Genomic DNA, 18,745 nt, shown 5'->3' with positions numbered 1-18,745 from the left:
AATGAACATACTTCTTTTTGAATACACAAGAATTTTATTTGTGTGTGCTGTTTTAATGTAAAAAAACAACAATATAACTAATAAAAAACGCAGATGGTTTCATTCAAACAATTTGCTATGGCTTACCATGCACGTTAAATCCCAGTGCATAATAATGACTTCTGATGATATAGCTACCTATTTAGACCAAAACTAAAAACTAACTTTGGAAATGAGTAGAGCTTTTTTTTTTTTTTTACTACAATACATTGTTATATCTGTTGGATGTCCTTTCCATTTTTGATGTGTTTGTCTGTAAAGCCACTTAGGTTATGTTTGAATCCATTGTAACACAAAATCTCTCCAATAAAGGAAAATAATGAAAAATAAAATTTTAACATACTAAATATTCTATTCAATATTTCTAATCAAAGTAACTCACAGAAAGAATAAGATATACTTTCATTACAAAACATATCTACAAGTTGATAATTTGATGAATTCAATTTTGAAAATATGTAAATCTACAATTACAAGCAGATGTTACCTTCCAAAGTGAACAAATGTACTGTCAAATAAAAAAAACAGCCTGAAAGAATTTAAGGTAAAACTACGATACTTTTTATGTTAGACACTGTCATACAAACAAGTGAATTTAATATCTTGTTATGGAAGAATATTCCTGTAAATTCCAAATGTATATAATTTAACAAATAATTTGAAGAAAAAAATGTCAAAATAAACTGTGGTTTGTTCCACATTGTAAGCTTTACTTTAGAGTCTTTATTTACTCCTATGAAATTTCTGGGTAGCTAAAACAAACCATGCATTACTGCTCAAATAGCTTTTTTTTTTTAAATTAATGTAGACAGAAGCTAACTTTTTCCACCAATTTCATCTATTTTCAAAGTTTTATTTCATTAGTAATTCTTCATATGTGCTGTGACATCACACAACAGGGTGGCAACAAAGAGCTGTGGTAATAAAACCACAGACAGAAGAGAAAAATTGTTCAAAACCAAGAACTGATACTTTGTTGAAAAATACAAACCTATATTTTGAAATGTGAAGAATCATTAAAAATTACTAAAGTCAACAATTATATAGATAAACATGCTGCTGCACAGAAGTGAAAGTCTGAATATATTTTAAAAAATGAATGATACATAATGTTAAAACATTAATTCTAAACTTTTTGAGTAAATATTTGTTTAAATAGAGTAAATAACATTTCTTAAAATTTTAAAATTTGTGTTGAAGGTGTGAACTTTTAAAAAAAATATACATGCTGATCATTATATGGTTAGATTGTCTAACAGTTAATCTTCACACAGAAAAAACTATTTTCACTCTATACGTAATGTGGTTTGGTTTGAATTTTGTGCAAAACTATTCAAGGGTTATCTGCACTAGCCATCCCTAATTTAGCAATGCAAGACCAGAAGGAAGTTAGCTAGTCATCACTACCCACCGCCAACTCTTGGGCTACTCTCTTTTACCAATGAATAGTCAGATTGACTGTCACATTATAATGCCCTCACAGCTGAAAGGGCAAACATGTTTGGTGTTACAGGGTTTCAAACCCTTAACCCTCAGATTATGAGTTGAGTGCCTTAACCACCTGGCCATGCCAGGCCATATAATCTGGAAACATATTAAAACATTTTATTACAAACATAAGAAATTATCAACTTAAAAGTTATTCACACTTTATATAAATAAAATGGTCAGTCATTAGTATAGATTCACTAAGCCATTTTATGCTTAACCAGAAATCAGTAATAATAGAAATTATACAGAATTACCGAATTAATGTTTGAAGGGCACTCTGTACCAGTAGCTTTCACGGGAATGTCTTCATATTTGTCAAAATTGATACCAGTATGGTTGTTACCAAACAGCTGCCTAAAATATATGGAAAAAAACAAACAATTAAGCGAGTATTTATCCAAGTAATGAATTTTACTACGAACTACTTGATAACCACATTATGTCACCAGTTATTACACACACACACTCAGTTACCACATTTATCAACTACAACACACTAAAATAATAATATAAATCTTCAACAGCAACATACATGTACACACAAGTATTTCTCATGGTTAGATATAATAATATAAAAAGTATTTTTTATGTATGTAAAGGATATAAAAAATGCCATGTTTGGATACCTCTACTAGTTACTGTTAACTCTTCCACAACGGGTCAGGGTTCAAAGGCCATGTCATTACGTTTGTTGACTTGCATTCAAAGTTTTGTTGAACTACTATTTTATGAATTTATGTCAAGTTTAAAATCAAATTGTGGATTATAATTCAATGTTTAGAATTATATATGGATTAATTTCTTAATTTAAAAAAAACACATCTAAGTATAAATTTTAGTGAGTCATGTGGTATTTTGAATGTAGCACTGTTTAAAATTAGATGTTTGTGATGTGAACATAAGTCTGTAATTCAGTTCAAATTAGGAATTCAAATTACTGATATTATCAAACTAGAATATCAAATGAGAACCCCGTATCTTTATTTTTCTGAGATATGGCTTATGTACTGAATCAAACATGATGGCCCCCTTCAACTCTTTCCAATTTTTGAAATGGTCCCTGTATACTCTTACTACAGTGTAAGATGTGAAGTCTTTAGTCTTTGAAAAAGCTATTACATTCTTTCAATCCAAGTGTTCAAGGTAGGTAGGTTTGTATCTAAGTCTGCTCAAGGTTTCATTTTTTTTAAGTTCTAAGTACATCTTAGTTACTAAGCTTAATACATTTTAATGGAATTCTATGGTATCATTATAGTTATTTGATATTTTGGTTATTCAACCACATAAATAAAATTTAAAAAACATATTTTTTATATCCTCCATATGCAAAATTTTAAAATGCTTAGCAATGTATGTCCAGCAGCAGAGTACAAAGGTTATCGGGAGAAGAGAATTGTGTGCTTTACTTCTTGATTTACTGTTCTATATTTTAAATAAAATAAGTTTAATAATTTATTCCTAAATAGTAATAATCTATATACATATATATAGTGTGCACTAATTGAAATGTGACTATATATTACAAAATAGTAGTCCAGGAAGACAGCCAAGACAGGGAAGACTAAAGGTCAGTTTTATATTACTGGATACATGATCTCAGTCCACATGTACTGCATCAATACAAGTTATACAATGTCAGCTAGGCATGACTGGAATATCAATATAATAAATAATAGATAAACATATATATATGTAAATATATAGCATTATGAGACTTAAGCTACTTAGACTGAACATTTGTATTTTTATGTTATAATATGTAGTTACTGGCATGAAAAAAACAATTCATATTTACTTTCTACTTTTTTCTTATGGTTACAAAGTTGGTAAAGTGACAGACCGCACATACTTAGTGTATACAAAATATAGCCTTACTGAAAACAAGCATTTGAAATGTACTTAGGTTTTAGACATTATGCAAATAGTATTTGAGACTTTTGGGATGAAGTTTTTTTGTTTTTTTAATTGTAACATGAAATCACTTTGCACTCAGACTAGTAATCAAACAGGCTATTTTCACAAACAAATCTTTATGGAAAATTTCATTACTAACCTTATTTTTTATACTAAAGACTTATATTTACTAAACGTTTCCCAAATTTTGTAAAGATATTATAATTTATAATGTATTAAGTGTAAGTATAATTTTATGGTTATGTTGTGGTTAAAAATTCTGTCACAATGACTGAGCCAGTTAATAATGAATTTTAACATCTATGAAAATACATGAAATTAATGCCACAAAAGAATAATGAAGCCTATTAAAATTAGACGCTACTAGAAAATTATTCATGAGAATTTTATAAACACACAACATACAAAATAAATCCCAATAATTTACCTCTCCATGTAATCATCTTTAGGCAAGGGCCGGCTCCAATCAGCATCATCATAGTCACTTTTATGAATCCCACCATTTCTTCTTCCTAATGCTCCATTTCTATCCATATGACCTGCAAGCTTCTGGATACTTTGTGGGTCATACCAGCCACTATGGTTAAAAGTGTTACTTTGACACATTAAAAACTGTTGTAATAATTTCTGCATAATTCTCCTAAATACAAATTAAACACTTGGATAGGAAATACTGTTGCACTTGGATATTTTTTAACTGTGACACTCAGAGAGAATCTCTTCCATATCCTTTTCATTCTAAACAAATATAATTAGCTAGTTGTTAATCACAGGATAAAACTCTAGTATTTGATTATCAAAAAAGATTCTAGATTTCTAAAATCAAGTAATGTGTTGTACGCAACTGTGCATTAAAAGCAAAGCAAAAACAAATTTTATTTCTACAAATGAATTAATACAGGAAAAACATAACAGTGAGTGAAAATTTCAATAAATTAACACATTAAGCTAACCATCAAAGTAAATGTGTAAATAATAACATTTGTCATCTTACAATCTCAATAAGCAAAGAAAACGTAATTTACTTACAAGCCTACATGCTGTGGAAGTAATGTCCCAACACAATTTGTAACATTTGGTCTTTTATTTCTGTTACCAGAGTTTGAAAAATCAACACATCCTCTGTTTCCACCTAAAATTAAATCAAATTTTTCAGAACAGAAATGTAAAAATTTAATACTACTTTCTCTGACCAGTGCAGTGAATACCTGATAAATGTGGTTTTATTTCAGTTCCATGTCAAATATTTCCCTAAGAATATCTTTTGACAACAGTTTGTTAATAAAATATTTTGATAACATTCATATTAACTTCATGCAATTTCACTTTCCACCGGGTAAACGCGTGAAGTTAGGAAAATATAGATGTGAGAGTATAGCAATGTAACTAAGACTAAATGGTTTTAATATTTATATATTTTGTAAAAGTGTTTGAATATATAACAAACAGAAAACAAATACACATATACAACCTACAGAAACAAAGAAACTGTGGATATTCGTTGCAAGAAAATCTTAATTTTACCAAAAAAGTGCAAATACAAATGCTTTCCAAGAAAAACAACAGACTATATGCAAAAATCTTCTGCTCTTACTTCCTACAAACCAAAACTAGAACAAAAAGTGGGCAACCTAGTCCATCTGGAATTTAAGTGCAAGTTAGGACTGAAAACTGTTGGCATTTCTTCAACCCTTCCACAACAGGTACTCTCTTTAGGTTCTACTTTTAATTAAGCATATATTAGTTGTTTTATAACAATGTAAAGGTTTGGTTTGAATTTCGTGCAAAGCTACACGAGGGCTACCCGTGCTAACCATCCCTAATTTAGCAGTATAAGACTAGAGGGAAGGCAGCTAGTTATCACCATCCACTGCCAACTCTTGGGCTACTCTTTTACCAATGAATAGTGGGATTGACTGTAACATTATAATGCCCCAATGGCTGAAAGGACAAGCATGTTTGGTGTGGCAGGGATTCAAACTTGTGACCATCAGGTTACAAGTTGAGTGCCTTAAACACCTGATAATGCCATGTAAAGGTTTAAACATTTAGGTGTATATCATACTTTGCCTCAGTTCTAAAGCCTTACAATTTATGTAGTGCATGAAAAGTTTGCTGAAGGGTTGTGTATATCTACCAGACACTGTAATATGCTTTGTACTGAGATGAATAATAAGTGGTGAAAAAAAATAAAGCATTCACAATTAGCTATATATGAAAAGAAAAAAAACAAATTACGGATATAATTGAAAGAAAATCTCAAAACATTCTACAAAAAATTTAAATGTGTGCATTTTTTCTTTCATTTCCTAATTTTAATAACATTCTACAATAACAATAGCAGCTAGGGTTAGATAGTGATGTGGTAGAGAAAACAAAAAATATAATATAAACATTTATCTTAAAAAACCTTTTGGTGTTAATTTAGGAGGTTTTAAGAGATTACACAAATGAAATACAAAAATTCAAAAACTATAAGATGAAGAAATACATATTTACACTTCAAATGAAAATCACTTTGCACTCAGTTTATGAAGAGTTTTGGAAGTTGTAATTACAAGATAACATTTTTACGAAAATTAAAACTTAATGAAAATTATGTTTTTCTGTGAATACAAGATACTTGTGGTCTTGAAAAAAGTGTTATCAGTTCATGAGGAAACATTGGGAAATCTTAAAATTACTATATATACTGTTGTACAAGTAAAATTTGCAACATATTATCTGCACATCACATGAGCCTGATGTAAAAGGATTAAACAGTCATGGGTGTCCAAAATAAACTGACCAAACATGTTGATGAAGATATGTCTCTTGGATCTTCCCAGAAACTACCAAATAAGGTTTATGGATCAACAACTAACTGAGCAAGGAGGACTGAATGGCCACTTCATTTGTAAACTTTATGTTCTTCTTTGGTTGTCTCATTCCAGTGAGATGATAGTTAATTTTTGAACTTCACTGTAAATACAAGGTTGTAACTCAAAAGCATTTGGTGAAAGTAACACATGCAGCATATCATGACAGTGCAGTTATCAATGATAATTCTGGATACCCCTGTCCATGGTAGCTCAACCGTCTGCAGTATTTCTATATTCTGATCAATAAACAACTATGGCTAACATTTTTTCTCAAATCCAAATAATCACTTATCACCTTCTTCTCCATTGCATTGTAAAAACAAACAAATATTTATTCTATTCACGGAAAAGCTTTTGTCAGCACATTTATAATCCACACTTCCTTAGTTCACCAAGCTCTTTGTCCTCTCAATCTCACTTGCAAAAAATCAATCAGATCCACAATTGTGGAAAATTGCAAACAGTGTTTATTAACACACACAGTATCTTCAGGCCAACCCTTCCTGTAGTGGCTTGGCACCTTGAAGAATTTGGTTACTGAACTGTATGGGAATAATTTTGTCATTCATATTTAGTAAAGATTTTAAAAAAGCCTTTTGCCAATGCTTCCACAATTCGGCAACTGTTGTAATATATAATAAAACCATCATACAGTCAATCATGTGTGTATAAAAATAGGACAGTAAATGAGAGTTAAACTACCAAAAGAAAAAGTTTATAGTTTGTGTGTAAAGTAATAAAAGAAATGTTCCAGTTAATTTTTCACAGTTGCTCCAGAATTTAAGCTGAAAAAAAATCACCTACAAACAGAAAACCTCTATTCCTAGACAAAAAAATCTAGTTGACCTGTCACAGTTGTAATTTGCAGAAACTGAATTACAAATTTCACTTGTGAAACATTACATGCAATAACTCTGAAATTTATTAAAGTATCCCCTCAAAAACTGGGAAAGATACAAGTATCTTGTAACAAGGAATTATTATAATTGTTTTTACTAAAAAAGTTATTTTCCTGCAATAGTTACAAGATTTAAACTATTCAGACTAAACATATGTGGTCTAATCTGTAGTCATTCTAGAATGAAAAAAAGCAGAATTTATATTTCCAAACTTGTTATGGTGATTACAAGGTTGGTCGAATTGACAGTCCTCATGTAGTTGAGAGTACAGAAAACAGCAGACAAAATAAGTTTTACTGAAAACAAAGGTTTGAAATGTATTTAGGAAGTTTACAATTATACAAGAACAACAAGATTTTTGAAATAAAAGGTTTTTTCATCACATGAAAATCACTTTGCACTCAAACTAGTAAAATAATCAAACTTTTCACAAACAAATCTTTAGCAAATTTTATATTCTGATGTCCAAAACAAATTTCAAAATAAATTTAAACAAGTAATGCAATATAGACAAAATAAAAATTTGAAAATTTTGAAGGCTTAAATACAAATGTTAATAAATTTCCTTCTGCATTTTACTTAAGTGCTGATTTGTTTTCACATAAATCCTCCTAATATATAAATCTTCTAAAATTAATAATATACAAAAATCAGCAGATAGAATATGTATCTTAAAACTTGCCTCGATCATCATTGAAATTCCGTTTCTCATCTCGATCATAACCTCCACCTCTTCCAATGTCTCCTCTGACTACATACCCACCACTACCTCCACCCCTAATGTAACCTCCAGTCTTTCCTAAATCTGAAAATTAAATATTCATATCTGCTCATAAATAATGTTGTAAATTTAAAGTTGCAATTGTACATAACTCTTTGTTGCTGCTGACTTGCAATTTAGTGCAACATGATCAATAACTTATATTTATAAAGGTAAACAAGCAATAAATAGTATGCCATTTAGAAGCAAATTATGTCTTTTACTTTAATATATATACATTACTTTTTTTCAAACTGTTAGAAGACAAATTGTATTTAAAAATTTTCTAAAGAAAAACATACTGCCAATACAAATGTCAAGTACATTATATTAAAACACCTTTAGTCTCTTTATGTTATAACAGTCCACATCGTCATTTTTTTTTATCTGATAGCTGTACATCTTTAGAACAGCCCTGCAGTATAGTTACCACTATAAAAATAGTTCTGCTGCCACAAGGCTGTCAACAAAACACACCATCCCCTTCCTACAATCTTCCTATATGGCACTAAGTTTATGAAGACAACAGTTTCACAGCAATTTGTTCAATATTCAGACTGTACAGAAATCTACATGTGCTGTATCCAGCAACTTGAGAAGTATGTAGTCATATGAATAACAGTTTTTATCTCCAATTGATAAAATGAGCAATAGTTGAACAATTTATGCCTTGAAAACAACTTGTGTACACTTGTGTTGTTTTTCCACAGACAAATCCTTCTTTGTTACACGTTATAACATGCCATTCCACCACAACTTTATATTGGCTATAATTTACATAACTTAAGTTGCATATTCAAAATTATGTTAATATAACAATCAACCCTACATATTCTCAAATAGCTTTTCAATTTTCTACAAAACTATTCAGATCTTAACAAATGATTGAACTAAAAATTAATCAGGTGATTTTTTTTTGTAACTTTGAAGCAAAACAATTGCACAGTTACATGACTTAAAAGGTTCACAAACTGGTACAATTAAATTCAGGTATCAAAGAAGCAATGAACTGAAATCATCTGACTTACCAAAACTGTAAATATAAAATTTCAATGTACACTTATCCTAAGTAATCTTATGCAATATTCTAGAAAAACCTGTAAAACTATGTAAAATATTATACTTTAAAACTCTAAAAATAAACAAGTTGTTAAGGGACAGCATGATATTTCACTCATCTCTTTCTTGAAGATTGTTTTTGAATTTCATGCAAAGCTACTCATAGGCTATCTGCACTAGTCATTCCTAATTTAGCAGTGTAAGACTAAATGGAAAGCAGCCAACTCTTCTACCAATGAGTAGTGAGATTGACTGTCACATTATAATGCCCGCACAGTTGAAAGGGCAACATGTTTGGTGTGATGGGGGATTCAAACCCATGACCCCCAGATTATGAGTTGAGTACCTTAACCACTTGGCCATGCCAGGGCCCTTTCTGAAAAAAACATCAAGTACAAAATAAAACCTCATTTTCTACACAGTGTGACAGTTTAATATACGAGTACGGACAACATATTCATGAAAGAAATAGAAAAACTTAACACGTTTTGTTCATCACAACATAATGGGAACCCAAAAATAAATAATAAAAGTAGATGCAACAGGGAATACAATAAATAAAATCCTGAAATTTGTCATGATAGCAACACAAGTTAAATCAAAATGAATAAAGTTGATATAACAAGATAGTAATGTTATGGTTGAGTTTCTATTGATAATGTGCTTTCTTTTTGAATGAACTTTTATCATTTTAAGTCCTAATGAAAAAATTTTACAAAATTCACTCAACAGTATTTCAGTTAATAAAAAAGTCTGAAAATTAATTCTTTTACATTTATATTTTTAAAACTAAGAAATAAAGAAAGATAACATTAAAACTGAAAACCAATAAATGAATTGAACTACATTGTACATGTACCACTCAGTGACCTTCCTAAGAATGTTTCCACTTGTTTAGATTTCTGAACTACTGTTTACCTCTGTCATGAGCAACTGGGTTGTACATACGTTTATTCCACTGTTGATGATTTGCCGGTGATGGACCACTAGGTTGCTGGGGAGGAACTTGGCAAATACGAAGGTGTGGAGGAACATAATGTTCTAAAGAGTAATACAGAGTATATTAAGTAGTTTATACACTATGTAACCAACACTTGGCTTCTTTAAAAATTAACATATAAATATCTTCTATTTTCTGACAATATTTGTTCTGGTTTTCCTAAAACCTATCAAACATTTAGCCAAGTGAATTGTTAGGTTAGGCCTAGAGATAAACAAAATTAAATTAACAGCATTTATTTTCGATGATTTTTTGGAAGGCAAGTCATTCTTTCTTTTTTAACAATGTGAAACAAAATTCAACTTCTGTAAGTTCGAGTAAATTTTGAGATTTCATATTATATGTGATGTACATTTGTATACAGTGAATGAATCAAAATATTCCCAATATACTTTTCTCTAAAAAGTAAGCTTATACAGTTTTCAGAGATTGTAAATGGTGTTTAGTTCATTCTTTATTCAAACTTATTTCAAAATAACCAATAGTTTGAGAAATAATAATTATATATTTTTTTTTAAATGCAATCTAAAAAAATTAAGAAAACCAGTGTATAAAACTTATTTTGAATTCTATATTCAAACCTTTTACATTTCAAGAGCTTATTATGCATATACAGTTGTCAGTGACCTTCCCACAGAGAAAACTATATTTTAAGGATCATACAAATAATCATGTACTTATTTCTGAAATGCCTACTTCTGAATATTGACAAAAGAATATCACCACAAAACTGCTCCACTTCAAAAAAAAAAATTCATACCTTCAGGTGAAAATATTTTGAAGATTATACATATTAGCAACATATGGATTAATGTTTCCCACAACTGGATACAAGTTATTTTCAAAATAACATATTTTGAAGCCATGACTAATTCTATTTAAATGTTTGGATACAAAACATTTGTCTGCACAGTAATGTAAAATCCCACTAGTATAAAACGACAGTGTTAAGTACTATGAAGACTTGCATATTACTGTGCTCATGCCTTTAAACCGTGTTTTACACTTAAATGTAAACTGAGCTGAACTTGCACTTTTTATAGTTACACGCATTTTTTTGTAATTGGTCCAGATTGTCAGTTTAGTGTTTTCTTCTCAATAAGAACAAATGAAAATTTCAAATTCACATTTTACAACTGTTCAGCAGAAATTATGTTTAAAGAAAACAACTTGGTGGTAGTTTTTGAGTTCCTAATTTGTACAGAACTACACGGTATTTTAACATCACAAATAATTTTAAACAGTGCTGAATTTAACATACCACGTGACTCACTAAAATCTACATTTAGGTATACTCTTTTAATATTTACTTTTATATTAAAAAATTACCTCATTTACAATATTAAACTTTCAATTATAACCTACAACTGGATTCCAAGCTTAGATATAAATTCATAAAATGGTAGTTCAATAAAGTTTTGAAAGCAAGTCTACAAACTCAATGACAGGACCTTTGACCCACAATGACAAGGTTAAACAAAATATCTATTCAATGAATTATGTGTGCTTCTGTTAACAAAATCTATACAGTATTATGCAAACAAAATTCTTGATGAGGTTTTGTTTGTAATATTAGAACATAGTTTCTCTCTTTCTTACAGCAGTGTCAGCCATTTTATATTTTTAAAGTGCTCAGAGCTACTAACAGGAACTAGAAGTCAACTATTGTCATAACTACCTCTGGCTGAAGAGACATACATAATAGACCAGATAAAATATTTTACGTGAAAATCCACATTTTAAATTTCATTATGTGGTAGTACCCAAGATATTTTGCAAACCAGACAACTATGGGAAAAATTAATATCCGTGTTAAAGACAGTAATAACTTTAATTGTGGCAAGCACAAGTAATTTTTAATCCTGAACTAATTTTCCATGCTATTATCTTAAATCTCTCAATTTAAGCTAGTTCCAGTGAACTGACCTCATAACCATTGTGTTTGTTGCAGTTTTCATGCTCTAACTTCTAATGCAGTATGTGAGTCTTCACAAAGTTTCACAGATTCAGTAAACTTTTCCAAGATTTTTTTTATTAACTTCATTTTTTTACATAATGTTTTTCTCACTCTTTTTGCTTTTGAAATGTTGACTATCCAACATGAAAAGTAACTTTGATTTAAGATTAAAAATACTTTTTTGCATCATAAATATTTCACATGCAAATTCTTCACAGTCTCAAGATAACTTTTTTTAAATGTATTCTATCTGTTACTTTCCCTATTTTATCTTTGTAAAGTTTCAATTTGACCAACCCTCTTAACCACCATAAAAATTTAGAAAATGCATATAAATTGTGCCTTTTGCATTGTAAAACAAATAGAAATTATAACAAAAACACTGAGCCTAAATAGCTTAAATCTCATAATATTATGCATTATACATATTTTTTTATCCAGTTGATCTTTCAGTTATGTCTGACTAACATTATACAAGTTGCAATGGCATGCCATTCATGCATTGATGTTACATCATCCAAAAATATATAACTGACCTTTATAATGTAACCTGTCTTGGCTGTATTTCAATATACTTGTATTTTGTTAAACAGTCACACTTTGGTCATAATACATTATGTCTGTATATACATTATAACCATTAACAAACAAGTTATTAAATTTCAGTTTTTTCTAAAACACAAAAGAATCAAGAATGAAGTATAGTTAATTATCTCTTCTAGTTATGAATTTTGTTTACTGCTTGCTATAATTTGATAAGCTTTATCAGATTTCATACATGGAGAATGTTAAACATTTTTTTAAGTTTTGTATATGCATTTTGAGGTAAAAAAAATTATAAGTTACCAGATAAATAGCACAGAATTACACTATATTATCAAGCTTAATAACTAAGCTATAATAAGGTATAAAAATATGATTTTTTGGGCTCACTAATGTGTTATCTTAATCCTTAGAATCTAGCAGGAAAAGAAAATTTTCCACATAAAAACTTCAAAGAGGCTGAGAAAACCGTTAGGGGGAGGGGATTGAGCTTTTGATTGGTTCTACACATCATTGGATAAAATAAGTGTATTTCAGTGGGGTTTTTTTTTTTTTTTTGTCAAAAATGGAAAATGTAGGTGCAGTCATCTTGGTTGATTTAATAAATATATTAATATCTGAGAGTAGAAAAGGTTGGAGGTTTGTATGTTCCAGCTTGTCAATAACAGCAATCCGAGTATCTAATATTAGAACACTGCAAACATCCAACATGAACCAATGCTGCATTTTTAGGGGTTTTTTTTTAATATTTAACTTTAAATTAAGAAACTAACTGATGTATATTAAAATTTGAATTGTAATCTACAATTTTATGCCAAACATATTGACATACATTTATAAAATAGTTCAATAAAATTTTGAATACGAGTTTACAAACAGAATGACATGTCCTTTAATCTATGACCACAGGAAAATCTGTTTGAATAGAGCCAATACCTTTAGAAAGGATAACTAATATGACTTAATCTATGTACAAGCAAGGAACTATCTGGTCCAAGATTTTCCTTGCATACCAACCTTTGGAAAAAATAATTTTTACCCCCAACCTTTACTTTTCTGGAAATAAATATGATAGAATAATCAGTTAATAACAGGCCTAAGAACATTTATGAATTATACTTAAGCAAAGCAATAAACTTCCTGGAATTATCTCTGCCTAATTATGCTAGAATAATCAATCAATAAGAGACTTAAAAACATTTACGATTTATAATTAGGCAAAGCAATAAACTTACCAGAATTATCTCTGCCTTGATTTTGTGAAGCACTTAGGTCTAGACCAGCAAACTAATCACAAAAGAAATACTGAACTTAAGTATACAATTAGATAAATCAACATTTTAAATATGTAACAATTTTTACTTGAGATACACAAATTCAAAAGGGAAAGTTTGGAAAATGTCAATGCAGGTTATTAACAAGCTAAAAATTATAATCTTATACACCCAAAATCTGTCAAATCATTCCATGTGTTAGCAACTAGTAAAGAACAAGTCTAAATTGAAGCTCCCAATTCTCAAAAATATTATCCCTAATTCATAAATTTTATTTTCCACAGTCTTCCTTCCACCACTCACAAGAAGCCCATCCAAAACCTCAATTGTAAACACTTGATTCAAGTCACTTTTAGTTTTACTAAGACATACAATGTTCCCTTCAGTTCCCTTCAATCTTTTTTCACATTTATAACACTTCCTCTTATTATTAAAATAAAGCTTCAATTTGTGTGTTACGCCCATAAGTATACACATCTCTTAATTACTGGTAGAATATCAGAATGAATTAAAACAAATGATATAACTTGCCCTTTCATTATCAGGTTATTATGCACAAAACTTTTCATTCCATACCACATCCACTTGAAGATAAAATCAACTGCTATTTAACAAATTTCTTGCATTTATGGTCCTTAAAAGCTGTCCTTGCATACATTCTGTAAGTCAATCATCATATTAGCAAAACAAAATGGTCTTGACTAAAATCTTCAAAATATCTCCTCTGTCCTCTTATCTTCACAAAGAAAATCGAGACCTTTATCCTATATCAAACCCCTGAGCAATTATTTAAGTTTCAATAACACCACCGCTCATCTTTTTTTCTCCAAGTAAAACAAATCTTAATCAAATATTTCATATAACGTCCTTTACCTCGTATCCTACAGTGTTTTCATTCCAACACCATAAGAAGACCTACAGTATCATTTTGGTTCCATCTCCAAAAAAAGTATGAAAGACCACATTACAATTCAGTAGTCTACTACATAGTGAGTAATGAATTGAATAATAGCTTAGGTCTCTCTACCTCATTCACAAATTATTTCCTTTCTTCACTGTTGTTGGAAGCTTTAGTAAGGAAAAGAAAATTATGGAAATGAATTATGAAAAAATACAAACTTCCAATTACCCTGTGGTAACTGTTAAGCAGGAAATTACACCAATCTAATTTTATCAGTTGATGTCAGCAAAGTGCTTACTGTACTGAATTTACACTACAACTGCCTTAGGCAGGCCTTAAAAGGATAATAGAGAAGAACAGTAAACACCAAGCAACACAGCAAAACACTGAACTATGAAAAAAAATCACTAAAACCTGAAAATACACAAGTTTTTGGAATCATAGTTTATCCTCGAAAGTAAAACACTTGTGTCAATATGGTATCTGTGGCACTGAGTACCTCTTTTGACTTAATATATCTATAAATACAACCTAAACTTTTATTGACTTTACTACTACCAACATCAAAGTTATAAAAGAACAATGTATTTTTAACAAAAAGAAAAATATTTCTTCATAACAATATAATTTCACACAAAACGTACCTGTACACTAAATGAATACCTCACTTCATGAAATTACATTTGCATTAGGCTAATGAGAAAAGTTAACAAAGTATGACTTAACATTGTGAACTTTTAAAAAAGCTTCACCAGTTAAAAAATTTACAACTGATTTTCTAAGGTGACATTTTCAATTAACATAATTAAAAGCAAGTTTCATGCTCCAATACACTGCCATTGGAAAGAAAGAAAAATAACATTATTTCAAAGTGAAACAGTAAAATGTTTGCAATTTCTCTATATTAAGATGCCTTGCTCTTCACATCACACTAAAACACCACTGATGTCAACACATGGAATGCTGAACATGATTTCTTTGCTAGAAAGAATCCAATTATCAAAATATTAAAAAAACAATTATAAGTAATTTCAATCCTTATAATATATACTAACGTTTTAACATTTATTTCAATATTTAAAAAAATTAACTCTTTGAAATTAAACACTATTCTCTAAATACTTAAATAAAAACAGTAAACAAGATGTAATATTAATCCTTTAAAATTATATTTTTGTCTATGTCAGTGCTAACTTCTTTTAGTTAAATCACTTTTATGATTATATGGAATTATATCTAACGTAAACCTATTTTATTCATGATGTTATCAATATATAATCTTGTTTTTTCTGACGAAAACGGTTAATTACATTGTTGCAGAAAGCCCAGTAACTTGAGTAAGCTGTCATATCCATAGCCATGGCAGGACCAGCATTCCAAACTTGAGGAAAAGGTGGTATCTGGTTACCAGTCTTATCCCAAGGTGGGTTCATTTGCGCCATTTCCTCTTCAACCTTGTTATACTTGAAAATGAACTTTTTTTTTGCTAGTCTATGTATTTACCAGCCAGTGACTCTTCAAAAATAAAGAATCAAGGACAAGTTATCCCTAATGTTTACGACGTTACGAAGTAACTTAGGCCTATGCCTTTAATTTAAGTTACGGAACTTACGATTCTAACCGGCAACGGGTTAAAAAATGAAGTTCAGAATGGACTTTTATACGACTGTATTGATGATGGAAAAATTGAGAAGTTGTAGGTCCAAATTTTCAGAAGGTTACCTGCTATTGTAAACCTATTCCATACTGGATAAAGTCATAAACATATTATGCTAAAACAAGTTGTTTTTTCTTCTAAATCCTGAATAACTTTCTTTATCAAACGCACGTTAACACGAATGAAATAATATAACAAAGCACACACTTCTACCCAAAACGTATGACGTCATACGGTACTCGAGAATAATTTGTCAATTTATTATTTATAACAAATAACATTTTAATAATTTCATTGCCCAAAGAAAAGTTCTTTAAAGCAATAGTTTATTTGTTTCATATAACAGTTAAGTTAAAAATCTTATTCATTTGAAAATTCACTCAATATTCGAAATCAAATTACAATGAATTATTTGGAAATCATGTTTATCATTACTACGTTATTTTGTTTGTTTTGTGATTTTCATACAAAGCTACGCAAAATAATATCTTCTGGTAGCTGTCCCTAATTTTGAAGTGATAGACTAGAATGGCAGAAGGAAGCTAGTGACAACACCATCAATCGCTAACTTTTAAGCCATATTCTTTATCTAACAAAATGGTGGGATTTCACCGTCACTTTGCGAGAGTGACCACGCATGAAGCATGTATGCAAGTATGTCAACAACTGGAAACCTTGAGCCTTTTTTGGATTCATTATATGTGCACTTACCCAATAAAGCACGTCAAGCCATGATTCTTATTAGTAGTTGAAGTTATAACACTACTACATCATACGCTGAAAAACTGTGAGGAAAGAGCCTTGACCTGTTCCATAGATCTCCGTGAGTAAAACAAAATAGATTTTTCACTTGATTCTCAAAGGTTGGAAAAGGTAGATTTGGACTATTTTCTGGAGCAGTGGTTCTCAAACTATAGGGCGAGAGGCCCAACCATATTTGGTGGTGTGAAAAGCATGAAAAAAACATTTTATCTTTCTGTTTCTAAAGCTAAGTTTGTCAATGTCATTACTGACATTATATCATAGTGTAAATAAATTGAACATTTATGCAGGGGACAAAGTGTATTACATAGAAGAAAAAAGAGTGCAACTTAAAAAAGTTTCAGAAACACTACTCTGAATGGTTTTGAGAAGGTAATTGTTTGATACGGCTGGTCCAACTCTGGTTTTCATTAAGCATTTGAAAGATTCATAGATGTAAGAATGGAAAACAGTCATAGGCAAAATGCGTCAACAATTTGATAGGCGACAGCTGAGTGATCAATTGCTCTGATTTAAAGGCTTGGACTTTGTTTGGTTTGCTTTGAATTTCGCACAAAGCTACACAAGGGCTATCTGAGCCCTAATTTAACAGTGTAAGACTAGAGGGAAGGCAGATAGTCATCACCACCCACCGTCAACTCTTGAGCTACTCTTTTACCAACGAATAGTGGGATTGACCGTCGAATTATAGCACCCCACGGCTGAAAGGGTGAGCACGTTTGGGGTGACAGGAATCCGAACCCGCGACCCTCAGATTACGAGCTTGGAAGAGCAGTATCATTGAGATCCTGTTCCTGCAATGGCTTTAGCAAATCGTGAAGACATACTTATGGATAGATTCAAGGAGTTTCTTGACGAGGTTTTGCAGCAACATCTAGGTGTGAGAAATATCCTCATCCTAACAGAGGTAATTTTCATTACATTAGTCTATGAAACGGCAATTATAAGCTGGTTGATGAAAGGAGCTGCCTACATCTCAGACGGACTATCCTACTTTGGTACCTTAACTACTCCATATTTGAACCATGATGAGAGTTAGCAAGCCACCCACATGTACCAGCACTGCAATGCAACAACAGTGGTTTCCAGTTAGACAGGACTATCCTGTTTCTCTCACAGTTTACATGCTACAGCTTAATGGACTATCCCTCCATTTGGATGTTTTATTATATAAGATGATTGAAGCATCTGCTTCCCTTATAGTACACCAAACAACAAAGTCAGCAAAGTTATCAGCTCTAACTAATGGCTCAGCACGTGCCAAAGAACTATTGGCGCCTGTATTTTGTTAAATAGAAAAGCTTAACAAGTAGAGAATAGCCTACGACACATACTTTTCTGAGCAGCAAGATTAATAAAACTATCAATTTTGATTAATGATTCAACATGCCCAGGGAAAAACAGAAAACAATAAATGTTGTTACTACGACTCTGAAAATTTCTGAAAAAGTGAGACCTGACCACTTTTCTGGGAAGCATTGATATATGTTACAATATATCAAGCTCACCAAGTGAGATCACCACTACAACCAGTTGTTAACAACTTTGTTTTGAAAAATAACAGATATTAGCAGATTGAGCCTGGGAACAGTGGACTGCACAAGCGAATGTAGCAGAGAGAATAACAA

General features: G+C 30.6%; 1 protein-coding gene across 3 annotated transcripts in view; it reads right to left on the bottom strand.

Annotated features, from left to right (window-relative positions):
• LOC143243990 (ATP-dependent RNA helicase DDX3Y-like) overlaps positions 1–16,597 on the bottom strand; it is a 54,812-nt gene extending 38,215 nt beyond the window's left edge. The window contains exons 1-7 of one of the 3 annotated variants that reach the window (XR_013024837.1): positions 16,009–16,594; positions 13,759–13,810; positions 9,942–10,064; positions 7,887–8,009; positions 4,474–4,576; positions 3,872–4,021; positions 1,785–1,884 (exon numbers count right to left, since the gene is read on the bottom strand). Coding sequence is in view for 2 of the 3 variants with exons in the window: in XM_076487899.1 (XP_076344014.1) it covers positions 1,785–1,884; positions 3,872–4,021; positions 4,474–4,576; positions 7,887–8,009; positions 9,942–10,064; positions 13,759–13,810; positions 16,009–16,140 (783 nt within the window). In the remaining variant the exon portion in view is untranslated. Of the gene's footprint in view, positions 1–1,784; positions 1,885–3,871; positions 4,022–4,473; positions 4,577–7,886; positions 8,010–9,941; positions 10,065–13,758; positions 13,811–16,008 lie in introns of all 3 variants that reach the window. The other 2 variants (XM_076487901.1, XM_076487899.1) reach the window with 2 other exon arrangements.
• Positions 16,598–18,745: the final 2,148 nt, after the last annotated feature.

The sequence above is a fragment of the Tachypleus tridentatus genome, chromosome 2, assembly GCF_004210375.1.
Source record: "Tachypleus tridentatus isolate NWPU-2018 chromosome 2, ASM421037v1, whole genome shotgun sequence".
NCBI lineage: Eukaryota > Metazoa > Arthropoda > Merostomata > Xiphosura > Limulidae > Tachypleus > Tachypleus tridentatus.
This window is presented reverse-complemented; position numbering and strand designations above follow the sequence as displayed.